Source organism: Ranitomeya imitator, chromosome 1 (assembly GCF_032444005.1).
Source record: "Ranitomeya imitator isolate aRanImi1 chromosome 1, aRanImi1.pri, whole genome shotgun sequence".
Classification (NCBI taxonomy): domain Eukaryota; kingdom Metazoa; phylum Chordata; class Amphibia; order Anura; family Dendrobatidae; genus Ranitomeya; species Ranitomeya imitator.
Window position 1 is genome coordinate 889,132,590 of NC_091282.1, and position 17,250 is coordinate 889,149,839.

General features: G+C 42.5%; 1 protein-coding gene across 3 annotated transcripts in view; it reads left to right on the plus strand.

Annotated features, from left to right (window-relative positions):
• The window catches only part of IDUA (alpha-L-iduronidase), a 204,780-nt gene that overhangs the window by 153,879 nt on the left and 33,651 nt on the right, over positions 1-17,250 (plus strand). For 2 of the 3 annotated variants that reach the window (XM_069743169.1, XM_069743174.1), the window contains 3 exons: positions 7,260-7,355; positions 10,235-10,437; positions 11,108-11,287. In XM_069743169.1, coding sequence (XP_069599270.1) covers positions 7,260-7,355; positions 10,235-10,437; positions 11,108-11,287 — 479 coding nt within the window. The remainder of the gene's footprint in view (positions 1-7,259; positions 7,356-10,234; positions 10,438-11,107; positions 11,288-17,250) is intronic. The other variant, XM_069743173.1, reaches the window with a different exon arrangement.

Here is a 17,250-nt window from a genome sequence, read left to right on the forward strand (position 1 = left end):
CCAAGAAAAACCCACAACGTTTAGCATAATCCAAATCCATCAGATTCAGGGCAGCGCCCGAATCCACAAACGCCATGACAGAAAACGACGACAAAGAGCATATCAAGGTAATGGACAGAAGGAATTTGGACTGTACAGTACCAATGACGGCAGACCTAGCGGACCGCTTAGTGCGCTTAGGACAATCAGAAATAGCATGAGTGGAATCACCACAGTAGAAACACAGACCATTCAGATGTCTGTATTCCTGCCGTTCAACTCTAGTCATAGTCCTATCGCACTGCATAGGCTCAGGTTTAACCTCAGGCAGTACCGCCAAATGGTGCACAGATTTACGCTCGCGCAAGCGTCGACCGATCTGAATGGCCAAAGACAAAGACTCATTCAAACCAGCAGGCATAGGAAATCCCACCATGACATCCTTAAGAGCCTCAGAGAGACCCTTTCTGAACAAAGCTGCCAGCGCAGATTCATTCCACTGAGTGAGTACTGACCATTTCCTAAATTTCTGACAATATACTTCTATATCATCCTGACCCTGGCACAAAGCCAGCAAATTTTTCTCAGCCTGATCCACTGAATTAGGCTCATCGTACAGCAATCCGAGCGCCAGGAAAAACGCATCGACACTACTCAATGCAGGGTCTCCTGGCGCAAGAGAAAATGCCCAGTCTTGAGGGTCGCCGCGCAAAAAAGAAATAATAATCAAAACCTGTTGAATAGGATTACCAGAAGAATGAGGTTTCAAGGCCAGAAATAGCTTACAATTATTTTTGAAACTTAGAAACTTAGTTCTATCTCCAAAAAACAAATCAGGAATAGGAATTCTTGGTTCTAACATAGATTTCTGATCAATAGTATCTTGAATTTTTTGTACATTTATAACGAGATTATCCATTGAAGAGCACAGACCCTGAATATCCATGTCCACACCTGTGTCCAGAATCACCCAAATGTCTAGGGGAAAAAAAAAAAATGAACACAGAGCAGAAAAAAAAAAAAAAAATGATGTCAGAACTTTTTCTTTCCCTCTATTGAGAATCATTAGTTGGGCTCCTTGTACTGTTATGTTTGCTAATGACAGGTGTTATGAAGGCAATCCAGAAACACAGTGTGCTTAGCGATCAGAGAGCACACAGTGATCTGACAAATACCCAAAAATACAAGAACGAGCTCTGAGACGTGGAAACTCTGTAGACTGCACACCTGATCCTATCCTAAACACAACTAAAAGCGGCTGTGGATTGCGCCTAACAACTACCTAGGCAACTCGGCACAGCCTAAGAAACTAGCTAGCCTGAAGATAGAAAAATAGGCCTGACTTGCCCCAGAGAAATTCCCCAAAGGAAAAGGCAGCCCCCCACATATAATGACTGTGAGTAAGATGAAAAGACAAAACGTAGGGATGAAATAGATTCAGCAAAGTGGGGCCCGATATTCTAGGACAGAGCGAGGACAGTAAAGCGAACTTTGCAGTCTACAAAAAACCCTAAAGCAAAACCACGCAAAGGGGGCAAAAAAACCCCCACCGTGCCGAACTAACGGCACGGCGGTACACCCTTTGCATCTCAGAGCTTCCAGCAAAACAAAAGACAAGCTGGACAGAAAAAAAGCAACAAAAAAAAAGCAAAAAGCACTTAGCTATACAGAGCAGCAGGTCACAGGAACAATCAGGAGAAGCTCAGATCCAACACTGAAACATTGACAAGGAGCAAGGATAGCAGCATCAGGCGGAGTTAAGTAATGAAGCAGTTAACGAGCTCACCAGAACACCTGAGGGAGGAAGCTCAGAAGCTGCAGTACCACTTGTGACCACAGGAGTGAATTCAGCCACAGAATTCACAACAGTACCCCCCCCCTTGAGGAGGGGTCACCGAACCCTCACCAGAGCCCCCAGGCCGACCAGGATGAGCCGCATGAAAGGCACGAACAAGATCGGAAGCATGAACATCAGAGGCAAAAACCCAGGAATTATCTTCCTGAGCATAACCCTTCCATTTAACCAGATACTGGAGTTTCCGTCTAGAAACACGAGAATCCAAAATCTTCTCCACAATATACTCCAATTCCCCCTCCACCAAAACCGGGGCAGGAGGCTCAACAGATGGAACCATAGGTGCCACGTATCTCCGCAACAACGACCTATGGAATACATTATGTATGGAAAAGGAGTCTGGGAGGGTCAAACGAAAAGACACAGGATTGAGAACCTCAGAAATCCTATACGGACCAATAAAACGAGGTTTAAATTTAGGAGAGGAAACCTTCATAGGAATATGACGAGAAGATAACCAAACCAGATCCCCAACACGAAGTCGGGGACCCACACGGCGTCTGCGATTAGCGAAAAGTTGAGCTTTCTCCTGGGACAAGATCAAATTGTCCACTACCTGAGTCCAGATCTGCTGCAACCTATCCACCACAGAATCCACACCAGGACAGTCCGAAGACTCAACCTGTCCTGAAGAGAAACGAGGATGGAACCCAGAATTGCAAAAAAATGGAGAAACCAAGGTAGCCGAGCTGGCCCGATTATTAAGGGCGAACTCAGCCAACGGCAAAAAGGACACCCAATCATCCTGGTCTGCAGAAACAAAACATCTCAGATATGTTTCCAAGGTCTGATTGGTTCGTTCAGTCTGGCCATTAGTCTGAGGATGGAAAGCCGAGGAAAAGGATAGGTCAATGCCCATCCTACCACAAAAGGCTTGCCAAAACCTTGAAACAAACTGGGAACCTCTGTCAGAAACAATATTCTCAGGAATGCCATGCAACCGAACCACATGCTGAAAGAACAAAGGTACCAAATCAGAGGAGGAAGGCAATTTAGCCAAGGGCACCAGATGGACCATTTTAGAAAAGCGATCACAGACCACCCAAATGACTGACATCTTTTGAGAAACGGGAAGGTCAGAAATGAAATCCATCGAAATATGTGTCCAAGGCCTCTTTGGGACCGGCAAGGGCAAAAGCAACCCACTGGCACGAGAACAGCAGGGCTTAGCCCTAGCACAAATCCCACAGGACTGCACAAAAGTACGTACATCCCGTGACAGAGATGGCCACCAGAAGGATCTAGCCACTAACTCTCTGGTACCAAAGATTCCAGGATGACCAGCCAACACCGAACAATGAAGTTCAGAGATAAGTTTATTAGTCCACCTATCAGGGACGAACAGTTTCTCTGCTGGACAACGATCAGGTTTATTCACCTGAAATTTTTGCAGCACCCGCCGCAAATCAGGGGAGATGGCAGACACAATGACTCCTTCCTTGAGGATACCCGCTGGCTCAGATAAACCCGGAGAGTCTGGCACAAAACTCCTAGACAGAGCATCCGCCTTCACATTTTTAGAGCCCGGAAGGTACGAAATCACAAAGTCGAAGCGGGCAAAAAATAACGACCAACGGGCCTGTCTAGGATTCAAGCGCTTGGCAGACTCGAGATAAGTCAAGTTCTTATGATCAGTCAATACCACCACGCGATGCTTAGCTCCTTCAAGCCAATGACGCCACTCCTCGAATGCCCACTTCATGGCCAGCAACTCTCGATTGCCCACATCATAATTACGCTCAGCGGGCGAAAACTTCCTGGAAAAGAAAGCACATGGTTTCATCACTGAGCAATCAGAACCTCTCTGTGACAAAACCGCCCCTGCTCCAATCTCAGAAGCATCAACCTCGACCTGGAACGGAAGAGAAACATCTGGCTGACACAACACAGGGGCAGAACAAAAACGACGCTTCAACTCCTGAAAAGCTTCCACAGCAGCAGAAGACCAATTAACCAAATCAGCACCCTTCTTGGTCAAATCGGTCAATGGTTTGGCAATGCTAGAAAAATTACAGATGAAGCGACGATAAAAATTAGCAAAGCCCAGGAACTTTTGCAGACTTTTCAGAGATGTCGGCTGAATCCAATCCTGGATGGCTTGGACCTTAACTGGATCCATCTCGATAGTAGAAGGGGTAAAGATGAACCCCAAAAATGAAACTTTCTGCACACCGAAGAGACACTTTGATCCCTTCACAAACAAAGAGTTAGCACGCAGGACCTGAAAAACCATTCTGACCTGCTTCACATGAGACTCCCAATCATCTGAGAAGATCAAAATGTCATCCAAGTAAACAATCAGGAATTTATCCAGATACTCACGGAAGATGTCATGCATAAAAGACTGAAACACAGATGGAGCATTGGCAAGTCCGAACGGCATCACTAGATACTCAAAATGACCCTCGGGCGTATTGAATGCAGTTTTCCATTCATCTCCTTGCCTGATTCTCACCAGATTATACGCACCACGAAGATCTATCTTAGTGAACCAACTAGCCCCCTTAATCCGAGCAAACAAGTCAGATAACAATGGCAAGGGATACTGAAATTTAACAGTGATCTTATTAAGAAGGCGGTAATCAATACACGGCCTCAGCGAACCATCCTTCTTGGCTACAAAGAAGAACCCTGCTCCCAGTGGTGATGACGATGGGCGAATATGTCCCTTCTCCAGGGATTCCTTCACATAACTGCGCATAGCGGCGTGTTCGGGCACGGATAAATTAAATAATCGACCTTTAGGGAATTTACTACCAGGAATCAAATTGATAGCACAATCACAATCCCTATGCGGAGGTAGAGCATCGGACTTGGGCTCTTCAAATACATCCTGATAATCAGACAAGAACTCTGGGACCTCAGAAGGGGTGGATGACGAAATCGACAAAAATGGAACATCACCATGTACCCCCTGACAACCCCAGCTGGATACCGACATGGAATTCCAATCCAATACTGGATTATGGGTTTGTAGCCATGGCAACCCCAACACGACCACATCATGCAGATTATGCAACACCAGAAAGCGAATAACTTCCTGATGTGCAGGAGCCATGCACATGGTCAGCTGGGCCCAGTATTGAGGTTTATTCTTGGCCAAAGGTGTAGCATCAATTCCTCTCAATGGAATAGGACACCGCAAAGGCTCCAAGAAAAACCCACAACGTTTAGCATAATCCAAATCCATCAGATTCAGGGCAGCGCCCGAATCCACAAACGCCATGACAGAAAACGACGACAAAGAGCATATCAAGGTAATGGACAGAAGGAATTTGGACTGTACAGTACCAATGACGGCAGACCTAGCGGACCGCTTAGTGCGCTTAGGACAATCAGAAATAGCATGAGTGGAATCACCACAGTAGAAACACAGACCATTCAGATGTCTGTATTCCTGCCGTTCAACTCTAGTCATAGTCCTATCGCACTGCATAGGCTCAGGTTTAACCTCAGGCAGTACCGCCAAATGGTGCACAGATTTACGCTCGCGCAAGCGTCGACCGATCTGAATGGCCAAAGACAAAGACTCATTCAAACCAGCAGGCATAGGAAATCCCACCATGACATCCTTAAGAGCCTCAGAGAGACCCTTTCTGAACAAAGCTGCCAGCGCAGATTCATTCCACTGAGTGAGTACTGACCATTTCCTAAATTTCTGACAATATACTTCTATATCATCCTGACCCTGGCACAAAGCCAGCAAATTTTTCTCAGCCTGATCCACTGAATTAGGCTCATCGTACAGCAATCCGAGCGCCAGGAAAAACGCATCGACACTACTCAATGCAGGGTCTCCTGGCGCAAGAGAAAATGCCCAGTCTTGAGGGTCGCCGCGCAAAAAAGAAATAATAATCAAAACCTGTTGAATAGGATTACCAGAAGAATGAGGTTTCAAGGCCAGAAATAGCTTACAATTATTTTTGAAACTTAGAAACTTAGTTCTATCTCCAAAAAACAAATCAGGAATAGGAATTCTTGGTTCTAACATAGATTTCTGATCAATAGTATCTTGAATTTTTTGTACATTTATAACGAGATTATCCATTGAAGAGCACAGACCCTGAATATCCATGTCCACACCTGTGTCCAGAATCACCCAAATGTCTAGGGGAAAAAAAAAAAATGAACACAGAGCAGAAAAAAAAAAAAAAATGATGTCAGAACTTTTTCTTTCCCTCTATTGAGAATCATTAGTTGGGCTCCTTGTACTGTTATGTTTGCTAATGACAGGTGTTATGAAGGCAATCCAGAAACACAGTGTGCTTAGCGATCAGAGAGCACACAGTGATCTGACAAATACCCAAAAATACAAGAACGAGCTCTGAGACGTGGAAACTCTGTAGACTGCACACCTGATCCTATCCTAAACACAACTAAAAGCGGCTGTGGATTGCGCCTAACAACTACCTAGGCAACTCGGCACAGCCTAAGAAACTAGCTAGCCTGAAGATAGAAAAATAGGCCTGACTTGCCCCAGAGAAATTCCCCAAAGGAAAAGGCAGCCCCCCACATATAATGACTGTGAGTAAGATGAAAAGACAAAACGTAGGGATGAAATAGATTCAGCAAAGTGGGGCCCGATATTCTAGGACAGAGCGAGGACAGTAAAGCGAACTTTGCAGTCTACAAAAAACCCTAAAGCAAAACCACGCAAAGGGGGCAAAAAAAACCCCACCGTGCCGAACTAACGGCACGGCGGTACACCCTTTGCATCTCAGAGCTTCCAGCAAAACAAAAGACAAGCTGGACAGAAAAAAAGCAACAAAAAAAAGCAAAAAGCACTTAGCTATACAGAGCAGCAGGTCACAGGAACAATCAGGAGAAGCTCAGATCCAACACTGAAACATTGACAAGGAGCAAGGATAGCAGCATCAGGCGGAGTTAAGTAATGAAGCAGTTAACGAGCTCACCAGAACACCTGAGGGAGGAAGCTCAGAAGCTGCAGTACCACTTGTGACCACAGGAGTGAATTCAGCCACAGAATTCACAACAGCCAGCGCTGTTTCGGCATTGTTGGCATATGTTCTCCCAGGGCTTGTGTGGCATCGTTATGTCACGTGATCCCTGCAGCCTCACTCTCCTCTCCTTTTTTGACAAATCTGACATCTGTAGAAAGTGAGAGATCAGCCACAGCTCTGACTTCGTTTGGATGTCAGTTTTGCCCGGAGGAGATGGACAGTGAAGTGGCCACTAATTGCTAGCAATATCGACATTGCTAGATCGGTGCCCGGACCAGAAGTGAGTATAGCTGCTAATATTTTGTAAGGTCATAGTAACTGAGAAATGGTTGTTTTGAGTAGTAAACAATCCTTTTAAATGGACCATTACGTGTGTTTTTCATTTGGTTGTTATGTATTAAATGTCTAGATGTGAAGACAACAATTCTGTGTCTTGCACCTTGACGATATTATTGCTTTTACAGAAAAGTATGGCTTAGAACATGTCTCGACATGGAATTTTGAAACTTGGAATGAACCAGACAATCATGGTTTTGACAATGTCTCCATGACAGTATCAGGTATTTTATTCCTACTAAACTCTCCTTATTGGCCGATAGACCTTACTTAGAGATTGGCTTTTATTGTAACATGATCGTTGTTTCTTCACTCTTATTAGAAGCCATCAGAAACTTAGTAGAAACTTTGTTTATCTTTTCTGGATGTTGATACTAGAATCAATTCCAAGTGCAAGATGTAGAGGTTTCTTTTTCACCATTGATAGTAATTGGGAGAAAAGGCAACATAAAGGTTATAACACACATAAAACACATGGATGTTACTTGCTGTGTTCGAAATAAAATAGCCAACAGTAGAAACTTTTGAACCTAAGGTTATGTGCACGACGGAGGTTTTTTTTTTGAGGCACTCAAACATTACGATGATCTCATAATTTTTTGATGATCTTATAATTATTTGATAATGTCATAATCAACTGATGATGTCATAACTATGTGATGATGTCATAAGTATTCGATGTCATAAGCAACTGATGATGTCATAACTTCGATGATGTCCTAATTATTTGATGATGATTATTCAGCTGATGATGTCATAATTTTTCGATGCTCTAATAATTATTCGATGATGTCATAAACAACTGATGATGTCATAATTATTTTATGATGTAATAAATATTTGATAATGTCATAATCAACTGATGTAATAATTATTCGATGATGTCATGATGAGTTTTCTAATGAAAACTGCTTCAGGAAACGCTCCTTCTTTGAGAAGTTTTTGGAGGAGATTTTCCTTTCCTAGAGCAGCTTTTAAGAATTTTTGCAGTGTAAGGCTACTTTCACACTTGCGTGACGTCCGTCGCAATGCGTAGTTTTGGGGAAAAAACGGATCCTGCAAATGTGCTTGTAAGATGCGTTTTTTGCCCATAGACTTTTATTGCCGACGGATCGAGATGTATGGCCATACGTCGCGTCCATCATGCACTGGATGCATTGTGTTTTGGCGGACCGTTGTCACGAAGAAACATTCAATGTAACATTATTTTGTACGTCAGATCCGCCACTTCCTACCGCGCATGCGCGACCGGAACTCCGCCCCCTCCTCCCCGGACTTTAGAATGGGCAGCGGATGCGTTGAAAAACTGCATCCGCTGCCCACGTCGTGCCACATTTTCACAACGTGCGTTGGTACATCGCGCTGACGCTTAGCGACGGACCTTTACCGACGCAAGTGTGAAAGTAGCCTCATGGAAGAGTTTTGTTTCTTCTGAAGTGTTTTTTGCAGTCTGATTAGACAGTTTCTAGGGGATTCCTTAAGGAGCCTCTTTAAGGACGTGACGTGCAATTTCTTTTTTTCCACCAGACGTTTTTCAAAACCTGAAAGAGACAAAAAATGTACTCAAAACATTTAAAGGGAATTGCCCACTTTCAGAAAAGTGGGACCCAAGCTGTATAAAAAGCCTAAAATACCAAACTCAGCAGGTACTCACTGTCCTTGAGTATATCGTCGCTGCTGCTCTGGTCCTGGTGGATAACATAAAATAGTTATGACATCTTCAGTTGATTATGACATCATCAAATAATTATGACATTATCAGTTGATCATGACACCATCAGTTGATTATGACGTCATTGAATAATTATGACATTATCAGTTGATTATGACATCATCAGTTGATTATGACATCATCACATAGTTATGACATCATCAGTTGATTATAACATCATTGATTATGTCATAATCAACTGATGATGTCATAACTGGTATGTCATAATTATTCAATGATATAAAACTGATGATGTCAGAACTATTCGATGTCATAATCGGCTGATGTCATAATTATCGATGATGTCATAATCATGTGATGATGTCATATCTTTGATGTTATAATTATTTCATGGTGTCATTATCAACTGATGATGTCATAATTATTTGATGTGTTCACTGAACTGTGCGGCTTCACTGCAACCAATACATTGTACGGATTAAATTTATCTTGAGGAGACTTGCAAGAAAATTAAACATCCTGCGGTCTGGAAAGAAGCGCCGCATGCCCATCTCCGCGAGTGAGCCACTGGTGTCTCTGGACACATAGTGGGCATGGGATTTCTTGAAATCCCATCCATTGTGCTGTAAAAGCTGGACGCTGCGGGTTGGACGCTGCAGAAGTACACAGCGTCCAACCCACAGTGCTTACTGATGAGCTGCACCTGCTCTTTGGCCGGTTTCACACGTCAGTGGCTCTGGTACGTGAGGTGACAGTTTCCTCATATACCGGAGACACTGACTCACGTAGACACATTGAAATCAATGTGTCTCTGCACATGTCAGCGTGTTTTCACGGACAATGTGTCCGTGTGCAAAACACGGAGACATGTCAGTGTTCGTGGGAGCGCACGGATTACACGGACCCATTAAAGTCAATGGGTCCGTGTAAAACACGCTGTCCGTGTGCAGTCCGTGTGCCGTGCAGGAGACAGCGCTACAGTAAGCGCTGTCCCCCCCACATGGTGCTGAAGCCGCCATTCATATCTTCTTTCCAGCAGCGTTCGCTGGAGAGAAGATATGAATAATACTTTTTTTTTTTTCTCGTGTTTAAAATAAAGATCCCTGTCCCCACCCCCCTCCCACCCTCTGTGCGCCCGCCCGCTGTTAATAAAATACTCACCCGGCTCCCTCGCAGTGTCCTGTCCTCGCCGCAGCTTCTCCTGTATGCGGTCACGCACTAATTCTGCACTAAATCTGCATCGTGTGCACACAGCCTTAGTGACACAATATAAGAACAATTCCAGAGAAGAATAGATTGATAATCAGTACGATCATGAAATCTAGCATTATTATACACCCTGCTATGTGACAGCCCTCTCGAAGACGCCACTTTTTTTGCCATGCTCGTTTCTGCCATTGATAACAACCACAAATATATTCTGCTATTTAGGCTTTCAGAACTACTATGACGCTTGCTCTGAAGGACTTAAACAAGCAAGTCCAAAATTAAGATTTGGTGGCCCCGGAGATTCGTGCCACTCTCCACCAAAGTCACCAATTTGCTGGGGTCTTCTAAGTCATTGCTATAATGGTACCAATTTCTTTACTGGAGAGACTGGAGTAAGACTGGATTACATAGCTCTGCATAAAAAGGTTTGTACCATATGTGCTATAAAAACGTAATATGTTGACTTTGTGCTGTTTTGGATGCTGTATTTATGACTTTTGTGCTGGTGGGGAAAAATATCCACGGGAAACATGTTTTCGTATAGGATTTATGAAGGTTGTTTGTGTATATTAATTTCCATACTGTTATATACACCCTTACGTTTGTGCAAGTTAGGCTAAGGAATCCAGTTCACAATAAAAACTCAATATATTACCATGACATGCTAGCTAATCATCACTGGGCTGCAGTACACATCATGGCCACCGGGCGGCCAACTCTAGACACATATAGCATCAGCTGCCTACAGACTATCACAGTCATAGCACTCACCTCTAGATATGTCAGGCCAAGAGGAAAGGTCAGCAAGGATACAATTATATGCTCTTTTATTAGTAAAACGTATTTTTAACCGAATTTCACAGCTCAAAATACTCAGTTTTACTATTTTTGTTCTCCTCTTTTGCTAAAAGATTATCTATTTTAAAACCATATTTGTATGTGCGGTATGATTTTATTTTGTCATTACAGAGTATCTCTAATGCCCATTAGCCTGCCCACGCTGTAGCTATTCCTTTGTTTGATCGCCCCCTTGTGGCGCAACCATGGAATTGCATTATCCTTAAAAATCGTATTCTTCCCTTTTTTATGTTTTAGGGTGGAGGAAGCTCTTATCATATTTTGGAGCAAGAGATCGACACCGTTAGCGAAATTCAACAACGCTTTCCTCATTTTCGACACATTCCTATATACAATGATGAGGCTGATCCACTAGTAGGTTGGTCCACGCCACAATCTTGGAGAGGTGATGTTACATATGCCGCCATGGTTATAAAGGTATGTTTATTGCTGTAGCATGAGTAATAGAAGTAGTGCTATTTCTGTGTGCACTCTTGGCGGGCAATCAATGCCACTGGACCAGGACCCCCTCCTTTCAACAGCACCATTCATTTTACCATATAGTATTCTGAAAAGTAAGGAAAAAAATCCCTCATCCCTGCCATTGTTTTTTGTGTGTTGTTTTTACAGCGTTTATTGTGTAAAATTTACCAACCATCATGATTTTCCAGGTCACGATGATTACGGTGATACCAAAAGTCCATTTTTGTGTTATTTTGGTGGTGATGACATATTCTGAAATTTGTAGAAAAAAAACATTTTAGCCATTGACCTGTAACTTTTTTATTTTTCCATCCATAGAGCTGGGTGAAATCTTATTTTTGGGTGCTGAGCTGATGTTTTATTTATACCCTTTGGGGTACCTGTGATGTTTTGATCACTTTTTATTGCATTTTTTTTGTGGGAAATGCCATTTATTTATTTGCCCATTTAACATAGGCTTTTAATTATTTTATATTTTGATACATTGGACTTTTTTGGACACAAAACACATAAAGAAACGTAACCCCTTAATGACCGTCGATATGCATTAAAACGGCAGTCGTTAAGGGGCCTTATTCCCTCATCTCCAATCGGGAATCGGGGAATAAATCAAATATGTAAAGAAAAAAAGCACACAAATCACAAAAAGCGGTTTGACCACTCAAAACGCAGCGTTTGTGATAAAACCAAAATTCACAAAAAAGTGTACGTGTACATAAGTGGTCCAGAACGACCCGCTGTATAAAACTGGCATGTTATTTATTTCACATGGCAATCATTGTAAAAAAAAAAAAATATAATAAAAAACATGCCAAAAATGTAACTTTTTCATTATACTGACTCAAAAAAATGAATGAAAAGCGATCAAAAAGTCACATGTAAAAAAAATGGTGTAAATGAAAAAGCCAAACCGTCCTGCAAAAAACAAGAATATATGGCTTATTTGGCAAAAAAATAAAAAAGTTACATCTCTCAGAATGTGACGATGCAAAACTAAATTCTTTTTTTGTGAAATATTGTTTTTAGTGTGTAAAATAGCAAAGCATTAAAAAAAATATATAAATCTGGTGTCACTGTAATTGTACCGACCCGACGAACAAATCGGTCTGATCATGTTTACCAGTGAAAAATGAAATAAAAACAATAACTGAATTGCTGTTTTTTGTTTATTCTGTGTCTGAAAAATCTGATTAAGAAGGGATCAAAAAATATTATGTACCCCAAAATAGTACCTAAAAAATCTGCAACTCCTCCTGCAAAAAATAAGCCCTCATAAAGATCTGTTCGCCAAAAAATAAAAAAGTTACAGCTCTCATAATATGGCACCAAAAAAATACTTTTTATAAAAAAAATATTTTTACTGTGTGACAGCAGCAAAACATAAAAAACCCGATATAAATCTGGTATAGCTGTAATTGCACCAACCCGAAGAATAGATCCGCCTTATCCCTTATATTGCACAGGGAACCGCGCGAAAGTACAACTAAGAACTATTCTTGTACTAATGTCTATGTGTTCATTCTACCTCACAAAAATCGGAATGAGGCTTAGCTCACATTTATCCTGCACTCTGGGTTGAGCACTTACATTGGGTTTCCTGTGTAAATTCCTCAAATCCGCAATTCAGACAAAACCCCACGCGAAACCACTCACAGCAGTGTCCCATCATTTTAGGCATCTTTTTAGCGCCCAAGTGTGGATGAATACAGATCTCTGCATGCCTAAAAAGATGGAGACCGCCAGAGCAGATGCCAAACCTTAGTATGAAGTGTCTCCATCTGCCACATGGTGGGTGATTCCATCAGGGGTTTTGTCTGAATCGCATTCGGAAACCGCGACGTAAGTGCTCAGTAGAATACAAGAATGTGATCCCAGCCTTATTCTAGAAGCGATTGAAAAATATGATGTACCCCAAAATGTTACCAATAAAAACCCTAATTTATCTGGAGCGCCCCCAGACACAGGGCCACAGGTTCTCGGTACCGGTCCTCTCTGTCTCAGTTCTGGGGTTGTCACGGTGTCTGGACCCGGTCCGTGACCCTGCTAAGGGGCGTCCAATAAAAGGAGTGATGGTAGTTGTCAAGGGTTCGTGACGCCAACTGTGGTGTTCGGTCAGGGCGACCGATGCTGCTTAGGGGTCCGCTGGGGTGATGGAATGGTAGCTAGATGGAATAACTTCCCACAGGTGAAGTATATCACCAGGGCTTCCCAGTAGTGCAGGTGGCGATGGTGTGAGGCGCAGTTAATAAAGAGGACACAGGGTTGCAATCTCTCTACCTTTTTACTGAAGACTTCGGGATCCTCAATCCAGAGCACAGTTAACAGGGCTGTCTGAGACCGGCCGGTCCGAAGGCACATCCAGAGTTCCCTTTGCAGGTGGAAATCAGTGCCTACCACTAGCGCCTGTGTGTTGTAGTTCTTCCCTGCTGAGCATTCGAGATAGCCCTCACAACTTCTGTTCTCGTTCTTTCTCTTTCTCTCTCTCTCTCTCTTCGTCCCACAAGTTATCTGGATAGGACGCACCCGTTTGACGGGAAGGCTCGGAGCTATTCTGGGACCATAGAGACGCCCCTCTCCACGCTTGCCCCCTATGTCTGCTTAGGCGATGTATGGTAGACAACCAACCTATAATTAACTGTCCTGCAGTATTTGAAGTAAGGCATAGAGTCAGTTACTTCCTCGGTGTTCCGGTCACCGGCTACGCGCCTCAGTAGGAAGTTGCCGTTCTCGAGGCACGACTCCTACTGGCTCTCCTTTGTGCTTGATCTCGTTTCTCACTTTCCACAATATCCTTCTCTTCGTGTCCTTTCTTAGGATACCGCCGCAAGGTAGTGCACGCGCGGTTCCGTTGCTTTCTATTCGTTCTGCTAGGCCCCTGTCAGGAACCCACCCCTGACAGTTCCTCCCTGGAGCTCTCCCAGGCTGCGTTCTGTTCTAACTTCCTATCCAACCCCTAGTTTTACCAGTCTGAGGAGTGGCCTAATACATAGTGCCTTTTGCTCCCCCTAGTGGCCGGAGTGTGAAGTGTAATGTGTGCTGTGATACCTGGTCAGGTGAACTCCTTTAGTGCAATCAGACATAACATCACTCCCCTTAGCGGCAGAGCGACATTACTGCAACGACCAGGACTCTGGGGCGCTGCATATCCAGCACAAAACCAGCCCCCACTCAGGTTCGTCATCTGTCACTGATTCTCTAGGGGGTTCCGATGTTATTAGTAGATCAAAGTCTCTGGAAAACCGACATGGCTCTCACCCTCTCAAATAAAATCCAGTGAAATTTGCGCTCCCAAATCTGCCAGATATTTGGCATTATTGTAGTGGGGCAGAGCACTTAATTTACAGATGCGTATCACCAGAAGCACAGGCTGGGCACAATGTATGGGGTCACTACACAAATTGTGTACTGGAAAACGGGAAAAAAATTAAAAGTACGGTGAAATTGCAAAAAAAAAGTGCAATTTCACAATTTCCTACCATGTACACTAAATGCTAAAACTGCCATTATGATTCTCCAGGTCATTATGAGTTCATAGACACCAAACATGTCTAGGTTATTTTTATCTAAGTGGTAAAAAAAAATCCAAGGTTTGTCAAAAAAAAAATTTAAAAAAATGGAGACATTTTGCGAGACCCGTAGCGTTTCCATTTTTCATGGTCTGGGTGAGGGCTTATTTTTCACGTTGAGCTGACGTTTTTATTTACACCATTTCGGGATAGATACAATGTTTTAATCGCCCATTATTGCATTTTATTGCAGCGACCCAAAAAAATGTAATTCTGGATTTTTTATTTTTTCTTGTTACGCCATTTTCCAATCGGGTAAGTTCTTTTTATACATTGATAGATCGGGTGATTCTGAACGTGACGATACCAAATATGTGTTTTTGGTTTTTTTTACTTGCTTTAATAGCCCCCATGGAAGATTAGAAGCTGCGATCTTTTAGTCCCCTTAGAATGCCTGTCTGAAATGTTTCAAGGTTGTGGGTTCGAGACCTAAAAAAAAATGACATTTTTGTAATTGCTTAATATTTTTACTAATTTTACAGGACCAAAAAATTTTGTTCTTCACCTCAGCATACAGGGACCATAAAAATACATTGTTATATACCTAATGTATCTCTATGGACTTGTATAAGATGCTTCTAGATTCATTGCTTGCAATAGCGGTCAAGATTACCAAATTCTCTTATTCACATCATAGTGGGCAGTAGCTCAGTGGTAGAGCTGCAGCCTGCGAAACCAGACCTTATCACAGAAAGAAGACATAAGAAATACAATTTAATTTATGCACTGAGCAGACAACAGCCCCGCCCCCGAAGGAGGAAGAGCTGCGGAGAGAGCTATGAAGAGGTTAGAGAGGTGAGTATAGAAGCTGGGGGAAAGGTTGTGACATGACTGGACAGACCCTCCAAATCCGGGACAGTTGGGAGCCATGGTCTCACTCATTTAGCCCTATGGGTCCGTGGAAAAAAGCAGACGCTTGAAAACGCTCCCGTTTTATTTGCATATGAAAATAACTGATAAAACACCTACAGTAAAAAGTGACACTGATCAAACACTGTTAAAAATTTGATTCAAAACACTAATGAAAATCAGTTCAATTTTTTCATGCACCAGAAAAAAATAAGGATTTTTGAGTGAGGCCTAAGGTTTTACTCGTGTGTCATAATGCATCCAAAATAATAGCAACATGGCAAAGCAACCCCAAAACTCAGGCGTAAATATAAACTGAATGTATACATGTGTGTTCCCTGTCAGTTGTGAACTGTAGGCTTTATCGCCTTAAGGAAAAAAGCCACCACCATGGTATTGTTAAGGTTCTTTTCATCATCTGATTAACTGAGAGGTAAGCTTACTAAAGGCTTAACATTAGTAGAGTTGGTACTTATTGATGACATCAGAACATAGAATTCAGGAATATATAGTTGTATATAAATGCACCAGGTGTGTATGCTACCGTAAGAGAAATTCACAAACGTCTTCTACAAGCAAGTATTCTATTGACATCTGCTTCCACTCTAGCTAAAAAAAAAATCTCCTTTAAAGGGGTTGTGCCACGAGCAAAAGTACATTTTAATGAACGTATCTTGCAATAAAAATAAAAAATCCAACTCCACAATTGGATTTTTAAAACAAATGTTCCTGTGCCGAGATAATCTTAGAAATGTGCCCCTTCTGTGTACTGTGTAATGTCTGTGTCTGGCTGTACAGGGACATGGTCTGATCATACCACGTCTCCTGGGCAGGGGAGGAAGCAAAAGACTATACAGACAGAACAGCACGGGATCACAGCTGAGTTAAAATATTGTTTAAAAATAGGCAGTGAAATGTTTTACTCACAAAAAGAATCATCTGCTATTCCATGCTGTCCTGCCTGCATACTCTTTTGCTTCCTCCCCTGCCCAGGAGCGGTGGTATGATCAGACCATGTTCCTGTACGGTCAGACACAGCGATTACACCGTATACAGCAGGGGCACATTTATAAGATTATCTCAGCACAGGAACATTTCATTTACACACATCCAATTGTGGAAATTATTATTATTCAAAGATGTATTGATGAAAATTAACTTATGTTTGTAGGGAAAACCCCTTTATGTGAAGTAAATCTTTACTTTTACTCTGTAGCTAGCTTTGACTATTTTTCCAATTAGCTGCTTTTTACGATTTTCCCCCTTTATCTGTTCTCTAACTGTGCAAATTCAGGTAAGAGCGCAAAGTGGCATAACCATGAATTTATTCTTAGCATGAAGTACTCATATTTTAGCACTGAGACCTCCTATATAACAGCTGGCAAAGAAGAGGGCATACATGGAGATTTGAGCTTTGTCCATGTGAGTGACCATTAAGGAGTTACGTGAATGATTAAAAGGGTATTATGGGAGTGACCATGGGAGGAGCCATACAAATGACCA